The sequence below is a fragment of the Lissotriton vulgaris genome, chromosome 5 (assembly GCF_964263255.1).
Source record: "Lissotriton vulgaris chromosome 5, aLisVul1.2, whole genome shotgun sequence".
NCBI lineage: Eukaryota > Metazoa > Chordata > Amphibia > Caudata > Salamandridae > Lissotriton > Lissotriton vulgaris.
Window position 1 is genome coordinate 353,656,811 of NC_141693.1, and position 18,556 is coordinate 353,675,366.

General features: G+C 46.7%; 1 protein-coding gene across 1 annotated transcript in view; it reads right to left on the bottom strand.

The window, feature by feature from the left end:
• Positions 1 to 18,556, bottom strand: part of HP1BP3 (heterochromatin protein 1 binding protein 3) — a 711,194-nt gene that overhangs the window by 537,771 nt on the left and 154,867 nt on the right. The window contains exon 4 of the mRNA XM_086921633.1: positions 3,144 to 3,303. Coding sequence (XP_086777759.1) covers positions 3,144 to 3,303 — 160 coding nt within the window. The remainder of the gene's footprint in view (positions 1 to 3,143; positions 3,304 to 18,556) is intronic.

The following is an 18,556-nucleotide window of genomic DNA, read 5'->3' on the forward strand; positions in this document are numbered from 1 at the left end:
GGAGCCTTAATTAGATACTGTTACTATCATGAACTCTTTTCGACTAGCTTAATATGGCCGCCCATTGAGCCAGTGAAATCTAGTCCGTCTTTTAGTTTTAAGACAGGATACGGAAACATTCAAAACACACCCGGCACGAAGCCCCTTCGTGTTACCGGTTACGCCGCAGCACTCGTGTGGAATCGAAACGTTCTCGCGCAGGTAAATTTTCGTTTACACAATATTACTCGATTACCGAGATTTTTCAAGATTAGCGCAGGACTTACTAGTCTTATTTTATTCTTTCAGGAGGTACACATAGACATTTGTGGACAGTGCATTCGACCATTTTTGACCTAGTATCTGATTTCAAGGTACTTTATTTACAATTCGGTATTAGTTCAGAGTCAGTCACGCTTCCACACTGTTTCTTATCAGGCTTATTTCCTTGTTTTTAGGGTGATCTTTTAGCCTTCCGGCAATACAGTAATACTATCGCACTGTACTTAACTGTTTCAAGGTACGTTTTTTTTTATTCTTAAACACAGTCCACGGTTTTGAATTAGGATAAACACTTTCAGCCTTATCACGTTTTGGACTCATCAAGTTTTCTCTGAATGGGATATCTGCATTAGACTGTCTAGGGACACTGTATGGACATAGTGATGTCATAGGATTCACATTTTGACTTTTGAATTACTTACAGATTCTATGTGGAACACCATGCTTCTTCTTTTTATCTTTAGTTTCTTTAGACCCATTTACGTGGGATCTATTTGGACCTTACGAGAATTGTAATCAGAATTCCTATAGATAGTCGGTAAGCCTCATTTAACTCTTTACTTTTTTTCATAACATGGCCCTTTGGCTGGTTATACCGCCTTCAGATTGCTCCATCTAACACTGGTTACTAACCACTATTTCTGTAACACTAAATGCTATGACAGTGGTATTTTTCAGATTTATCACTACACTATGTTATTTTTGTACATAAACTATTGCTCCACTTTGTTTGTCTATATTAAGCTGATATAAGTTTTGTTTTACATTGCAGTTCCCCTGAAGAAGAGATCAAAGGATCTCGAAATGTATTGGGATTGACAATATGACATTGTAAATCATTTGTGATTGTAACATAATGTGATTATTTTGATTGTTATTGAACTGATTTTGTGTTTAGAGCACAGATGCTTAAATCATTCTGTAAATAACACAATAAAAACTGATAGCAACATTACAAAGCACAAATAGTTGAGTAAAGATTTTTACCATTTGTTAAGATTGCTATAACAGAGAATCACAAAACAGAGCTAACCCATGGGTTAGCACCAGCAGTGCAGGAAGGGTAAAGTGATAATTCTGTCACTGATTATCTAATCCTTGTTTGTTTTGGCAAAAGTGTTTCCAGCAGGAAATATGCCTGAGGCTCTTCCTCCTCCAGCTTCACCTTGTCTGCTGCCCTTTTTATGACTTTGTTGCACATTCCAATGTCGTCTGGCGGCGAAGGCCTCGAAGGGTAGGACCCTACGCCCTCTTACGGCAATTCAGCGTCAAGATCCTGCCACAGAAGAACTCGAGACTCTGAAATTGTCGAGGTCCTGGTACGATTCTTCTTCCTCCTCGCCGAAGTAATACAGGTCTTGTTCTACCTGCTCTTCAGCGGGTTCTGAAGTGGTCGACCTCGAGCACGGGTTTCTATAAATCATGCACAGACTTATTTTTTTTGTCGAAATCCTTCTTTCTCTGGAGAATACTCGCCATTTCGGCCTAGAGTCTTCTCCTTTTCCTGTCCATATCGGACGCTTGTTTGGCATCAAGATTCTCCGGCCTCCGTTTCACGGTTGTCGACGATGATGCGGTCTTGGACGATGGGCCTTGCTTTTGGGATTCTTGCCTCGACGTCCAGTGTTCCTTTTCTGGAACCGCTTTCAACGGCCATGCCTTTTCCAGATTTTTTGCCGGCTGGGAGTCCTTGAACAAGGATCTGCTGGGCTGTTTATCTTTGGGTGCGACTTCTAGCGCCGAGGACTTAGACGGCAGTGCCCTTTTTGGGACGATTTGGACTCACTTCTTAGAGTGTCTGTCAAGGGTCATGGGGTCGACGACTTTTACCTCCTTCCTGTTTTCAACCTCGAGGTCCGTCGAGTCTTCTGGCCCTTCGGCAATGTTATCCTCTTCTTCAGTGGAGAGGCCCAAATCTCAGAGCGATGGAGGTGCTCCTTGTCCCTGCATGGCGTGCTTCGCCATCCGCGGTCTCTCTCTCACCCCAAGTGTCTTAGGCGTGAAAACCGCGCAGGAGTTGCAGGCCTCGCTTCGGTGGTCGAGCGGAAGGCAGAGGTTGCAGACTAGATGCTGGTCCTTGTGCTCGTACTTGTGTCTGCAGTTCTTGCAAAATTTGAACTGAGTCTTGTCCATCACGGTGCTCAAGGGGCCCCCTGTGAGCGCATAGTCCGTGGCATGTCGAAGGATTGGTTCTTCTCCTTCGACGTCCGGGTTAGTTGACTGGTCCTTTGATCACTAAGATTTCCTGGTGATTTTCGTAGGTTTTCCAGTGATTCTGCCTCCAAAGTTCTGGAGCTCCTTCGTTGACGAACCCCACCCAACGGCGGAAAAGAGAACCTGAAAATAGCGACCACAGGAGGGAGATTCCTACGTAAGCACGCAGATATCACAGAGGACACCAAATGGTGGTACATCGACGCCCACCCTGACTGGGCCGGGAAAAAAGGAATACGACAATTCCGGACCCAACCATGAGATGGCGAAATAATTAACAGCATAGTGAATCCAGAAAGATTCACGCTGCACAACTTGAAGGATCTACACAAGCAAATTTCACAGTAATGAAATTGTGTGCTATTTTGAAAGCTGTATAACTGGAAGCTGAAGTTTTGGCAATTAATAAAAACAGCTTGATTAAAATGAGATCTTACTTTCATAATGCATATTTTCAGCGTCACATGAAACAGGAAATTTTAAGTAAAAAACTTTTATAACAGGGTTCAATATTAGGACATACCAAATTATCAAATCTTAAATACTTGTAGGAACAAAATATCACAAGTGAAACAGTCTAGTTGTAAACCAGTTCAGTCTTTAAAATAGAGCATGCAAGCAACCACAGAAGCCGAAGTGACCACGAATTGAAAAACACTTCCTCTTACTTTTATGGCATCGATGAGAATGGCATCCATCTTGGGACGTGAAGACGAAGCTAGGTGTGTCACCTTTCGTGCACGAGCTAACTGGTTAGCACTTAATGTAGCCCAAACGGGTATAGTTTTCTTCACTTTTTTCTCTTTCTCTTTAGAAGTGTCCTTCTCACTGTAGGATGAAAAAAACATTATAGGATGTCTTGTTATTACATTTCTGGTGATTGGATTAGTTTGTACCGTACACTAAAGCAATAATCATGGCAGAATGCACATTATATACATGTGTCAAATGTAGTATATAAAGTGAGGAGGAAAAACAAAATAAGAGTGTGTCAAGCCAACCTAATTAACAATAATGTTATCAAAACCTACTACTATCAATATTTAAAAATATCGTCCGCGGAATGAAATAAATATACTTACCTGTAACAACAGTTCTACATCCCAGGAAGCGTTCATAGATTAACCTGATTGAATCATCCCCAGTTGTCTAGGTGAAATAAAGTAATGCAGAACAGAAACTAGCCATAGATACTTAAACAGCGTTAGATTTAATAGAACATCTACTTCATTGTAAAGGACCAAAACTTCAGGAAATTAACTAAAACGTTATTTACTCTATGCCCCTAGAGCAGCGGTTCTGAATGCCTACTCAGAGAGTCCGCAACAAGCTGAAAGCTGACAACTTATCTTGATTCATGGCAGATGCAAGAGTATTGCAATTGAGCCTATAAAAAAGAACATGCATTTGGAGAAAAAAATACAATGTAATAGGCTAGAATATTGCTCCATCTTTTACAAATAAAACTAATAGTTTCTTACCTGTCGGTGTAGTTTTGCAGCTTGATGATTTTTCTGGAGTCACTAAGCTGTGCATTATTCCGCCGTCTTGTGGTTGGGTCCGGATTCGTAGTCTTTTCTTTGTTTTTGGGGTTTTTTTTTGTAGCCCAGGTGGGCGTCGACGTCCCACCTTTGGTGTATTTCCGGTGGCGTCGGCACGCTTACTGCGGAAGCTCCCACTCCTGGGCGCCATCTTCGGATTCTTTTTTCTCGTGTTCGTCTTGTTACCGAAGTTATGGCAATGTTCAACTAAAGTTTTTTCACCGCTTTAACCTTTAAGGCTTCTTTTCCAAGTATTGTTTTTGTTTTAACCACCTTATCTCTCCAGCCACATCTTTCTGGCAGAGGTGGGTGGGTTCGCTAGTGAATCCAGAAAGATCATCAAGCTGCAAAACTACATCGACAGGTAAGAAACTATTCGTTTTGCAGCGTGAATCTTTCTGGATTCACTATGCTGTGCATAGACTTTGTAGCGGTTTCTCATGTTTGTGGCGGCTGGGTGGAAGATGAGCGTTGGTTATTGAATATGTGTTGAAGCACCCTTTGTCCGACTTGTGCTCCCTTGTTCATCTATATATCCACACAGTAGTGCTTCGTGAACGTGTGCACTGAAGCCAATGTTGCCGCCAGGCATATGTCCTGAATTGGTGTGTTAGCTACGAAAGCTATTGTAGCTCCTTTTTTCCTGGTAGAGTGGGCTCGTGTCCCCTCTGTTAGTTCCTGCCCTGCCTGCTTATGGCACAACTGTATTGTTTGGGCGATCCATCGCGCAATTGTTCCTTTAGTTACTGGTTTCCCAATGAAACTGTTAGCGAAGGACACAAAGAACTGCTTTGTTTTCCTGTGTTCCTTCGTTCTCTCAATGTAGTGCATGACTGCCCTTCTGGCTTCCAGAGTGTGCAGTGCCCTTTCAGCTCTTGTTGCCGGTTTTTGGAAGAAACTCGGTATCTGTATAGTTTGATTCAAGTGGAACCTTGACATCACTTTTGGCATGAAGTGTGGGTCTGTTCTCATCACCACCCTATCGCTGTGTATCTGTATGAAGGGTTCCTGTAGCGTTAGTGCCTGCAGTTCGCTCACTCAGTGAAGTGATTGCTACCAGAAAGGCTGTTTTCATGGTCAGCATTTCTAGGGAGGCCTTGTGAATCGGTTCGAAAGGTTCCTTCATGAGTTCCGTTAGGACTTGGTTAAGGTTCCATGCAGGTGGTGGCACCCTCTCGGGCGGTGCGATCCTCTTTGCTCCCTCCAGGAATCTCTTAACGACCTGTGATGTGAAAAAGCTCTTGCACGTTTCTCCTCTTCTGTAGGCGACTATCGCTGCCAAGTGAACCCTCAGTGAGGATGAGCTCAGATTTTTGTCGAGCAGGTGCGTGAGGTACTTTAGCACTGTTGAGTGCTTTTTCATCTTATTGTGTAGCTTTTGCCTCCTGCACTACAGGGTAAATCTCTTCCATTTCGCTACGTAGCACTTCCGTGTGCTGGGTCTTCGTGCCTCCCGAAGTACCCTTAGGGTGCTTTCTGGCAGTTTCAAATGCGCAAACTCTATGTCCTCAGGAGCCACGCTACGAGGCTCAGGCTCTCTGGCTCCGTGTGCAGCACTTCCCCGTTTTACATGAAGAGTAGGTCCTTTCTTCTCCCGAATCTGGGTGCACTCTGTCATCTCCATGATCTGCGAGTACCAGGTGTGTCTGGCCCACTGTGGTGCCACCAGTATCAGGGTCATGTTGCTCGCTCTGCTGTAACAATGTAACCTGCAACTATGGTCTGATACTCATGTAAAGCGCTCTATAAAACATTTCAAATAAAAATAGATAAATAGATCTGCACTAGCTGAGTACATTCTGTATCAGCGGTATCGGGGATAAAGCATAAGCAAATGTCCTGGACCAGTCTATCCATAGGGCATTCCCCAGGGAGCCCTCCCCGGGCTGTCTGGATGCGAAGTTTTGGCATTTTGCATTCTGGCGTGTTGCAAATAGGTCTACAGACGGTGTGCCCCACCTGTCGAAGAGCCTTCTCGTCTTTAGTGCATTGAGTTCCCACTCTTGGGATGCCGATGTCTGTCTGCTGAGCCAGTCTACTTCTACATTGTCCTTTCCTGGTAGATGTATGGCTAGCAGGTCTATATTGCGTGGGATGGCTCATCTCCATATCTCCTGCGCTAGTTTCGAAAGCGGGGCTGATTGTGTCCCCCCCCCTGCTTGTTGATGTAGAACATCGCTGTTGTGTTGTCTGTCTGGATCAACACACTCTGTTTGTACAGTTTTGTTTGGAAGGCCTTTATAGCTAGGAAAACGGTCTTCAACTCCAGGTAATTGATGTGTCTGACCGCATCTGCTGGTGTCCACAGGCCTCTTACTTTGAGTATCTCCATGTGAGCGCCCCATCCCCTCTGGGACGTGTCTGTGGTAATGGTTACTGTTGGCGTTGGTTGCGTCAGAGGTTTCTGCACTGCCTGCGTTACAACCACTAGATCCTCCCAACGACCTGTACCTTGTGACCATTGCTCCTGTAGCCATTACTGCAAAGGTCTCATGTGGAGCCGTACGTTTGGCACTAGGTGTATACATGATGCCATCATGCCCATGATTTTGCTCGCTGTCCTCACTGTCCGAGCTTGCCCCTTCTGGTAGAGCTGCGTCTCCCTCACGAGCGCTATCGTTATCTTCTCGCTGGTGAACACCTTGCTCTGTAAGGTGTCGATCTGTGCTCCCAGGAAGATTTTTATTTGTTCTGGTTCCAGGGAGGATTTTCCCCAGTGGATGGAGAATCCTAGGTTCATCAGTGTGCTGGTCACTCTCTGTGCGTGCTACTTGCACGTTTTGTATGAGCTTGCATTGATCAGCCAGTCGTCCAGGTAAGGTACACGTGTATCCCTTCCCTTCGTAGGTGTGTTGCGACTGTTGCGAGGCACTTCGTGAAAACCCTTGGTGCCGATTTGAGCCCGAACGCCAGGGTTGTGAACTGGTATTGGTCTTCTCCGATGATGAATCTGAGGTGTTGTTTGTGGCCCCTGTTCACTGGGATATGCAGGTAGGCATTTTTTAGGACTATGGTGACCATGAAGTCCCCGCCTTGCAATTGAGGAAGTACCACTTGTAGGGAGGTCATCTTGAACCTTTGCGTTCTTACGAACTTGTTTAAGAATCTTAGGTCCAGGGTGGGTCTCATAGTTTCGTCCACCTTCGGTACCAGGAAGTATGTGGAGTATACGCCCTTGTTCCTTTCCCTGTAAGGTACTGGCTCTATGGCTTGTTTTTGCAGGAGCTACTTTGCTTCCTCCCGAAGGAGCTCTAGGTCTTTTCTTGCTTGTGGCCTTCTTTTTGGTTTCCTGTCGTTGGCTTTCACTCTGACTCTATGCAGTACCCATACTGTATGATGTTGAGTACCCATTTGTCTGATGTTATACTCTTCCACTCCCTGAAGAAGTGTTTCAGTCTTCCTCCCACTGGTCTTACATGTACGGAGATGTCTTGTTCGTGTAACTCCTGTCCGATGTGTTTGTGCTCCACCCTAGGAGTTTTTGCTCGGGTGGGCACATGGAGTTTTATTAAGTCACTTAGAGGCGGGCTGCTGTCCCCCTCTCTTATTATGTCCACGTCCATGCCCTCTCCCGCGAAAGGACTGGCCTCTTGGTTGGTACTGCCAGGACTGTTTTTGCTGCCCCTGCTGTGTCTGGGTGTCTGCTTGGTGGGCTTGTTGGAACGCCTGGTGTGATGTTCCTGGCTGGTTTCCTCCCCTCCCGTTAGGTCTTCGTGACGGGGTGCCCCTTTTAGTACCTCTGAACTGCAATGCCCCCATGGATCTTGCAGTCTCGTTATCCTTCTTCAGTTGGCTGAATTTCTCGTCAACTGGGGCCCCGAACAGCGTTTCTCCGATGAACGGTGTGTTGAGGAAGCTGTGCTGCACTTCTGGCTTGATGCCCGAAAATCTGAGCCAAGCTGGTCTTCTCTCCGTGATGTCCATCATCATGAGCCTGCTGGAGGTGTCTGCTCCGTCCAGGCAGTCTTGAGGCAAGAATTGGCTACATTATTCCCCTCTTTGACAAGGTTTTAAGCTCTTAGCTTTAATTCCTGAGGCATGTTCTTTACTAACTCGCCCAGCTCTTCCAGGATCTGGTATTGGTGCCTGTTGAGCAGAGCATTGGAATTCGCCATGCGCCAGTGCATTGCGGCATTCCGTTCAATTCTTCTCCCCACCAAGTCCATCCTCTTGCGTTCTTTGTCTGGAGGTGGCCCAGACGTGGTAGGCACATTGGCACCCTTTCTTGACGTGGCTGCGATGGAGTCTGCTGAGACCGATCCCTGAATGTAGGGTGGGTCCTTGGAGGAATGTTTATACTTTTTCTCTGACCAATTTTTCGAGACTCGGGTCTCTTGGGGCCGTAGAGTCTCCTACCTTCTTTAAAGTCTTCGTAATATCGGTCTCTACGACCGTGTAGCCGTTGTGTTCGGCGGCGGCGTTGTCTTCCTCGTCTGATGATAGCCCCAGGTCTCGAAGGGACGGTGGCTGTCCCTTGCCCTGCATGGTGGCTTTGGCTATCCTCTGTCTCTGTCTCTTTCTCAATCAAAGAGTCTTCGGCATGAAGGCGGAGCAGGCGTTGCAGTCCTCGCTCTTGTGGTCGACCGGTAGGCAAAGGTTGCAGACCGGGTGCTGGTCCTTCTGCGCGTTCTTGTGGTGGCAGTTACGGCAGAATTTGAAAGGAGTGTTGTCCATCTCATGCGTTCAGGGGGCCCCCTGAGCTTTCATTCTCCGATGGACGTCGAAGTTCTTCTGCCCTTCCGTTGTCCTCTTCGATGATGTAGTCTCCTGTAGTCTTCTCGATCTATTTTTTTTTTTTTTTTTTTTGCAAAAGTGCGTATATTCCTTCTTCTTTCTCCAAAAAGGTTTCGAGCCCTTTCGGGAAGGATCCAGACCCAACCGCGGAAAAAATAGTCTGAAGATGGCGCCCAGGAGTGGGAGAAACGACTACGAATCCACAAGACCGCGGAATAATGCACAGCATTGTGAATCCAGAAAGATTCACGCTGCAAAACTACATATACAATGTTCCTATTAAAAGTTCGAATTTTGCGTCGTTGTTAGTCAATTAAATACAACATTTAATGATCTGTGTTAATTTTTGATGTATACTTGCTTCCATATTTTTGTGTATTTGTTTGAAGTTGAAATTGTGGAAATAGCTTGAGTGAGAAGTGGCGGCTTTCAATGGTAATCAGTGGGGGTTCACAGTAAGTCAAAGAGTGAAGAACCACTTCCCTAGATGCCACCATACCTCAGATTTTGAAGTATATGAGCAAGCAGGCATACACAACCATTTAGTGAGCCTCAACTGGGGAGGAGGGCTTGACCTTTGTGAATTACTGAAAGATGCTGGAGAAGAAAAGGTTACTTACTTGCATCCCTGGTGGTTCTGGATCATAGCAGTCTTCATTGAAATAATAAAAGCTTGAATAATTCTGTGCTGCATGGACCAGAGAGCAATATATGCACTAGCGTCCTCAAATTATGAGAGTAGTAGGGAAAAGCCTAGCACCAAACTATAGGAGCTTTTATCTACTTTATTGTTTTCAGGGATTCTACCCCCTGCTTTGAAAACGGCCAATGTTATTCCCTTGTTGAAAAAAACCTAACGCTAAAAGCACTCCTATTTCAGACCAGGCTCCTTGCTCTTGAGGATTACCAAGATTTTGGAAAAAATCGTTAACACCCAGCTGACATCTTTCCTGGATACGTCTAAACTGCTCCACCTGTGTCAGACCGGTTTTAGGCCCTTACACAGTACTCAGACAGCACTTATGTAGATCACAGACACAGTCAAATTCACACTGGATGCAAGCCAGAATGCTGCATTAATCTGGTTAGACCTCAATGCAGCATTCAAAACAATCTCACATGAGATTCTGTTACAATGCCTTGCAGACATCGGAGTAGAGGGAAAAGCTTTGGCCTAGCTAGGCTCTTTTTTAGAACACTAGGAAAAAGCTGTTTGGCTCAAGCCTTTCTTATCTGAAGCCAAACGTATTAAGTATGGGGTGCCTCAGGGCTCATCTCTGTATCCCACATTCTCAAACATATACTTGACCCCCCCACTGGCTTATCTAATTAAATGCTTTGACATCCAGGTGGTCTCTTACACCGACGATACTCAACTGCTGCTGACGTATAATAACAATGAACTTAAAGGTAGGACTACATTTGCAGAATGCAGGACAGCAATTATGGCTAAAAACCAACTTCATACAATGCAACCCTGAAAAAAACGGAAATCCAGATATTTGGTGCCAATCCTCTCCCCGGATAGTCAGAGACATGACCAGCCAGTTGTAACATCCTGCTCCCTCTCCTACTGAATTGGCCAGGAACCAAGGGCGCCAACTGTTACACACGTATCACTCCAATTACAGATCAAAACTGTGGTCAAGTCTGCATATTGGATCCTAAGAACGTGGAGATAATTCCTAAAATCCATGTCATGGGAAGCCCAGAAAATAGTAATACAGGGACTAATACTGCAAAGGTTGGACTATACCAATATACACTGGATGTGAGAAGTTGGCCTGATATATGATGCTCAGTAGTTCTAGTGATCACCTTGTATCAGTCCAAACAACCCTTATGGTGATTGGTTGTAAAGTCGACCTTATAAACCAGCTAACCTAATGGTAGCATGGACAAAGCAGTCTTAGGCTAAACTCTTTTGGCATGTGAAGCCAGCTGTTTTACCACATATAACCCCTTGAATACCAAATGAAAGGACACCACACAGGTAGTTATGAATATGAAAATAAACAAGATATTTATTAACTAACAAACTCCTCTGAACTCTTTATGAGATCAGAGGGCTAAGCACATGACAAGACTCTAAAGAAAAAAACGTTAAGTTGCACAAGTTACAATGATGCCCTAGGGGCGCAACAAACCATATACTAAGTAAATGGTATAAGGAAGTCGATTAAAGGAATGGAGCTGTCCATCAGGCTGTAGGATCGCTGGGACCACACTACCCTAACTTTAGGTAAGTAATAGGAGGCCCACGGAACGCGTGTGCAGAGTGTGAACTCACACGAGAGATGCGTAACAACGTCTATGGACAGTACAGTTCAAGAAAAAGGTGAGTACTGACAATCCTGACTAGTTAGGACTAAAACGACTGTGAAACTGGACACTAGGAGAGTCAATCTACCCTTGAGCACCGAAATGCTCTTGTTACCTCACCCTCAGGCTGCGGGAGCATAGGTGCGAAGTCGTGTCGGGTTTCTGCGTTGAAGTCTATGGAGCCTGAAAGAAAAGATGCTGCAGGCGACCAGGAGGAAGATGTCCGGTGTGATCCAAGGGTGGATCAGAGATGCTGAAGACCTGAAAACAGAGGGGACAATGTTCACAGTCACTAGCCAGTGACTGGAGTGGAACCAGGAAGGAACCAGAGGCCGTTGTCGCGATCAGGTGAAGAGTGGACGCCTGACTCTGCAGCCACGTGGATCAGGTGGTGTCTTCGACGTCCAGGATGGAGGCACGAGCTGTCCCACGCAGGCTCTCGCTGTCGGCGGTGTGGGATCCGGATTTGGAGTCAACAGGTATTGGCAAAGGCAACCCATGCGGTGAGTGGAAAAGATGTCTGGTGCGGACCAGTAGGGTCCGTGATGCCTCTCTTTTGGAAGGAAGCAAGGGCCAGTCTGGAGCAACCAGACCAGCGGTGTTGATGTCGTGGATCGTCGTCTAGGAGGCCACTAGCCAGCCGGCAAGTGACCAGACAATACGTCGAGCAGCAAACAGGCAGAAGGGCCCCACGCAGATCTCGTGGATGCTGGAGGGCTGGTCTTCGGTGCAGGAGCTGCTCGGGCCTGGGGCTTCTCAGTCCCCAAAGCACTTGGTCGAGGATACCTCAGAAGTCGTGCTGGAAGCGAAGTGCAGTTTCTCCAAGATGGCCGGTCCACGTGTCTCGTCACACCCACGGATCTCAGCTGTGCTGCAGATGTAGGTAGAGGTCGGAGAGGTCTGGGATTCCGGGTCTCCTCGGGCTCTGAAGTCTGGATCCTCGAGGGAAGACGACAAAGTGAAGCCACGGGACGCTGATGGTGCCTGCTTGTGCAGGGTGGACACTCCTTGCCCACAAGGGAGATTTCTTCAGTCTTCTTAGCAGAAAGTCCAGAGTTTCTTCTTGCAGAATTTCAGTTCAGTATTAATCTGATTTGGAATGGGACCAGCTCCTACCTTTATCCTGCTAAAGGGGGCTGTACTATCACTAGGTCCCTCCTATGGGTGGGACCAGGAAGGGGGGTGGTTACACCCCCTATCCTTTGTCCGGTGTCGCGCTGGGGCTGGAGTGCCCCAGCAACTGTTTTGAACCGGTGTATGCATAGGGCACCTTGTGTGCCCCAGGCATGTCTCATTCCTTTCAGCCCGGCCCTACCCAATACACAAAATCCTGTCTGGGGTGGTGTTAGCACCTCCCAAGGCAGGAAACCCTTTGTCCAAGCCTCTCTCGCTGGAAGGACTCCCAGCAGCAGGAGGTCAGACTTGTGTCTGTGGTGGCAGCATCCATTTTGTGATGCTGAGGCTCGAGTTAACTTTAACCGGGGTTCACAGTTAGGTACATGTCGTGTCCCTCTAGAAGGGTGAAATACTACCCCCGTCGCCAGAATTGGCGAGGGGGTAGTATTCCAATTTGTATGACACCTTACTCGACATGTTTTGATAATGCTATGCCAAAGTTAGCAATAACCGCGAGGTTATAATGCACTAAGAGTATATGGTATAGCCTTATCATGGAAACAGCCAAAGGACTTAGTTGCGAAAGCTGTAGACAGGCTCAGCTCATGCCAGAGCACTATCTCACATAATTCCAAGCACTCAGCCTCCAGGATTGTTAAGGCCTGCCATAGGAGTGACTTATAGGAGTATATGTGTCCATTTTAGGTTTAGATATAGGTATACTATATCTAAAGCAATCGGTGATTACACCACCTTGCCCCAGCTGATTGATCAGCCAGTTGTGTCAGATTTGGATGGCCAGCCAGGGGTGGCATAATACATGCTGCAGCCCCTGGTAGGCTTTGGTTTCACTTATGCCCTGGGTACCTATGGTACACTGTACAAGGACTTACAAGAGTGACCCAATACCAATTGGTAAATGCACCTAAGGTACATAGATGTCAATTTAGAGAGAGAACAGCTAGGCTGTGGGTCTGATTAGCAGGCCCCCAGCCAGGGAAAGTCGTAAACCAGTGAAGCAAAAAGCAAAAATCTGGGGTGGACATAGGATTGCAGACCCTACTCTCCTACACTGGACTCCCCGACTACCTTATTCATAGACGGCAAAATATTTAGATTATGGCAGTCCGCACACTATTTATCCTTCCAAAGTCTGCCTCAATCACTCATCCCTGCAACCAGTTACACTGGCTTCCAGTGAAGGAAAGGGTCATCTTTAAAGCCCTGACCATAGCACACTCAGCGTTTTAGAACATCGGCCCCACATACATACACAAAAGACTCATCTTGCACTGAAAATGTAAGCTGTGAAAAAGGCATCCTGTCTCCTTTATGATTCTAGGGACTACAGCAACCCATGATACACTGTACCACCAGTTTTGTCTTTTTCTGGCTTCTGTGAGTAGGATCCCAGAGTGCAGGTCAGGTATCACTCCAGTTATCTTCACTCGGATTTTGTACATTTAATTTACTAGAGTAGTAGTTTTCACCCACTCTAGGAATGTTTTTCGGACAGAATGCCTTCTCTTTTTACAAGTGCGATTCATGTGGAATGAAGAATTCGGTCTTAGGCGTATAAAATGTCTACAAGTAGTGTTTCCTGGTTATGCACTCCTGCTAACCAATAGTAAAATGATTATGCCCCTCCTCTCAACAAGGTGAAATTGGTATACTTTTGATTGGCATGTGTGAGAAAGTGCCCTCTTTCTTGCATGGTACGCCCCCACTTTTTGCTGAATTGCTTATGTGCTTTGACTGAGTGTGCCCTGGGCTCCTGCCAATCAGGTACCCAGGACCTGTGTTCCTTACCTAATACTTCATTGAAGCCTAACCCAAATTGGCATCTCTGGGCACATGTCAGCCCCTGGTAAATGGTACCCTAGGTACCCACGGTACTTTGACCAGAAAAGGCCCCTAAGAGCTGCAGCACTTATTGTGCCACCCTAAGAGGCCCTGTGCCCTGACACACACACTGCCTTGGCAGGCTGCGTGCCTTGGTGCAAAACAAAACAAAGAATCGACATGTCACACATACCTGTGTGCCATGCCCACAAAACACTGCTCTGGCATACAACAGTCACCCCTCTAGCTTGGTGCCCTATGCCAGTGGTGAGGGTACAGGTGCATGAGCCCTGTACCCCTACAGTACCCATGTTCATTCCTGGGCACTGTAAGTGCAGTGCTGCCATTAAAATTATATGGTGCTGGGAGGTTGTCATTAAGAACTCCACAGCTCCATAATGTCTACACTGAAGACTGAGAAGTTTGGGATCAAACCTCTCAGCACATTAAACCCACACTGATGCCAGTGTGGGATTAAATATAAAAAGCACGACAGAGGGCATTTTATAGATGCCCCCTGAAACTTGACCAACTCCCAGTGACCTGACTGAGTGGCTGCAGAGACTGCCAACGTCAGACATGTTTCTGGAACCCTGGGTTGAGAGCTTGCCGCTCTCAGGGGTCTGAAACAATGCACATCCCGGGATGAGGTGCCAAGCCTCCTCCCCCAGGATGGGCAGGGTTCACAAAGGAGAAGCTTTTAAGGCATACCGCCTTTGTGAGCCTCTCCAGACCACTTGCTGTACTCAGCAACTGGTCTCCACTGGTTCTACCCCCCAAATAGGGCGGGAGACCCAGCGGGAAAAACAAAGTGAGGAAGAGAGGTGTGCCCACCTCTGCCAACTCCACCCCTAGGGTGGGGGGAGGCAAGGTGAAGCACAACCTCGAGTCCCCGCCATCTTGAGGATGGGGGGAGCCATCCAACCAGGGACAGGTTCCTGCCCCCCTCCCACTGGAGAGTGGCAGAATATGGGGTGTACCCACCCCAGGGAAGGGACCCATTGGTCCCTGACCTTTACCTACCTGTAACACCCCTAAACTTAGTATTTAGGGGCACCCTGAATCTTCCTTCCTCAGATCCAGCAACCACATGAAAAGAAGATGGACGAAAAGCCGAACAGAGCTAACAAGAGGACGACGCCCACTGACTTGGCCCCGGCCCTATCTCCCCTCGAACCTGCTCCTGCGAAATCCCGGGGTGTCCAGCGGCCAGCCACCTCACAAACCCCGGAGGATCTGCCTGTATTCACTTCACAAGCTGTTTCTCCCGTGAACACCGGACGTTTTTGAGCAGCAGCTTCTGGTGCTAACCAGGAACCGCAAATCCAGCACACTCTGCACCCGCCGAGCCCGGCCAGTGTTTGAGTGAACAAACACCATGAGGAGGTCCCCCTGGCGATCCTGAACCGAGATCCAGTGACCCCTGACCCGCCTCAAGCCTCCAGACGACGCCTGCTGCCTCAATCTAGAGGGTCCCCCTACGGCGACCAGAGCGCGTAATAAATTCAGACGTCCAAAGGCCCCCCTGCACCCGACGTCCCACGGCCTTGTGTGCCCAACCCAGCGGTGCCGAACCATCCCTCTACATCCCAACATCCCCCTCACAGTGGTGGTCACTCCTGGAAGATCCTCGTTCCCGAGCCTGCAGTGTTTCTTTGTCCCAGAGACTTCCTATTGAAATCAACAGGGCACCCAACCCCAAAACAGCACCCTGCACCCAGCTGCCCTAGCACCGCTGAGGGTGCCCCTTTGGTGCTAACTTGGTCCCCAACGAGCCCTGAGCTTAACCGTAGGAGCTTTGCTCCCACAACCCTGTGGCCTGCTTGCCAGCTGCCACCAACCGGAGTCCCCCTACCCCCATTGGATAACACTGGGCCTCAACACTGCACCCAGCTGCCCGACTGCCGCTAAGGGTGCAACAACAGTGCATCACTGACCCTGGGACACCCCTGAGTCTAACCCCAGAACCCTAACTCAAAAGACCGATTACTTACCTTGAAACCGATAACTCATTTTTCCTCATAGGATAACATTGACACTTTTTCCCCAAAAAAAGTTTCCAAGTGTCGACTTTTGAAAACAGCAAATATTCCTTAAAAATCAGCTGAATAACCAAAACGTATTTTCTTAACTGTTATCAGGAAATATCCCAGTGCAGAATCCAGGATCCAGTCCTGTTTTAGTAGAAGCAATCTGCAATGTGTTGCAAACTGCTTTCTTAAAACGGTAACCAAACCCAGTACAAGTAACACTATTTTGAACTGTTTTCGTACAAGTAATTTACTACTGAAAAGTATTTTTATGCTTACCTGCACCAGGCTTGCTTGGTTCTAGAAATAAAACTATGTTTTTTTATACAAAACAATTGTCCTAGAGTTCCGTTCTTTAGTGTGTGAGACCATTTGCTGACTGAGTGTGTACATCACATGCTTTACACACTGTCCTCTGATACTGCCTTACTGCTCGAACAAGCTACCACTTTAAAGAGTAAGGTTTTATCGAACGTTAGCCTCTGCCAAACCTCTGGAGACCCTTTGACTCTATACACACTGTACCTCACTTTGGTGCAGTATATATAGAGCCAGTTTCTTACAGCATGTTTAACTTAACTATAAGCCTCTATCATAAGGAACCAAGGTGTACCAAGGGCCTGTAAGTTAAATGTTACAAGTGACAGCAAGCATGCCGCCAGGGGAACTGGCTCTGAGGGTTTTAACTGAAAATTTGACCTATCAAAATAACCCCTTTTGACAGGCCTTCAAGATGGCCAAAGTAGTCAGGGTTAGCCCAAGAAACCCTACCCCATTTGATAGGGAGTCCCAAGGGGGTAATTTCTACCACAAGGTTGTACCAGGCATATATGTGGCATTTCCAGGCACCCACATCAGAACACCTCTGGACCGGAGGAAGATCAGAAGAGGACTGAACCTACTGTCTGCAAACTGAGACGAGCCCTGAAGGACTGGACTTGCTCTTGTAGTGTAGTTCCTATATTCCCAATAGGCTCTGCGCATTGGAATGTATCCTATAGATTAGACGTAGGACTGAGGTCGACTAGGTCTCTATCGAATATACTAGACTTAATTGTGTGTGCCAGCTAGCTCAGAGGTCACTAGAAACTTTCTCGAATTCACAAAAAGGGATTAGTCTCTGACAACCGCATAAACAGGACAACTTTGTTTCCCCAAGATAAAACATATCTTCAGAGTCGTGGAAACAATAGATAGGTATTTCACTCAGTCAATCGTGCATGCTTCGTTTCACCAGAGGTGCAGAGAAAGTAAAAAGACATGCGTTTTCAAGAAAAGGTTTTATTGAACAGTCTTCTTTCTCAAGCATAAGAAATGAACTGCTACAATAGTAAAACTGTTTGTAAAATAGAATGCGTACAGTATAAATAGTAGAATAAAATAATACTGTAAGAGCATTGTATGGTTCCAAAACCATATATAAATACATACTTAAATAACAGAGGCTAAAAGTACTCAACTGGTGCTTCTAAAATACGCCTACCCCGGTGTACCTAACCTAAGCTTAGTACGAGGGAAGAAGTAAGTGAGGTGTAGCATAAATGTAGTATTCTTTTGCCAAGAATCTGCTCAAGATTTCTTTAAAGGCTGATCTCGGGACTCTATTTCCCAACAACTCGCAAGTGTAGCTTGGAAACACTGGAGCTGGATTTCTCGGCAGGAGAAAAGACAGCGTCTCACTCAGTGCATCTGCTGGAGGGTCGGCTTCCTTCGGCACGTGCTGTAGCAGGGCGCGTCGGGCAAGTAGATAGTCGAACTGCTCCATACCACCGTGTGTTTGCTTGGGCGAGTGTGGGCATATTTATACCTTGAAGGTGCCGACTGACGTACAGTTGGACATCATAACGTAATCAAAGAGTCTCAGTTCTTTGGAAACTCCACGAGTTCTTGGATAAATCAATACTCAAGCAAGGGGAAGTCCCTGACAGCTGATGACAGGTTTTTCCAATAAATCGTTGTGGATTTTCCGAATTAGTGGAAGTAGCCCTGCCGTATATGAACTGCATGAGCTATGCCTAATATGGTTAGGATTTCTATGCCTATATAAGCATATGGTGATTTATACCTATATAAGGGCATGAATCAGGAAACTTACAATAGGGTCCTAAAATGATACATAACACTCTCTCCTGTTCAAGCTACAAGGACGCTACAACAGGCCTTTCCTGCACGGACTAAATTATGTGTGGAAATTGGACCTGGACTGGAGTCTGCCTGCAACCCTGCTAGTGCCTCCCTTGAGGTCCTGGGGGACGGGGCTTTAGAAATGTGCTCCTGTGGTGGATTGGGACTAAAGAAAGCTGGCTCTGTACGCACTATACCAAAAAGAGGTATAGAGCGAACAGAGTCCAGTGAGTCCCCAAAGGTATGCCAGAGGTTACAGTAGATAATTCCTTACTCTCAAGTTAGTGGTAGCTGGGCTTATCAGAGGGTAGTGTTAAGCATTTGTTGCACACACTCAGACTAGAAATTACGTCATACACTCAAACACTGAAT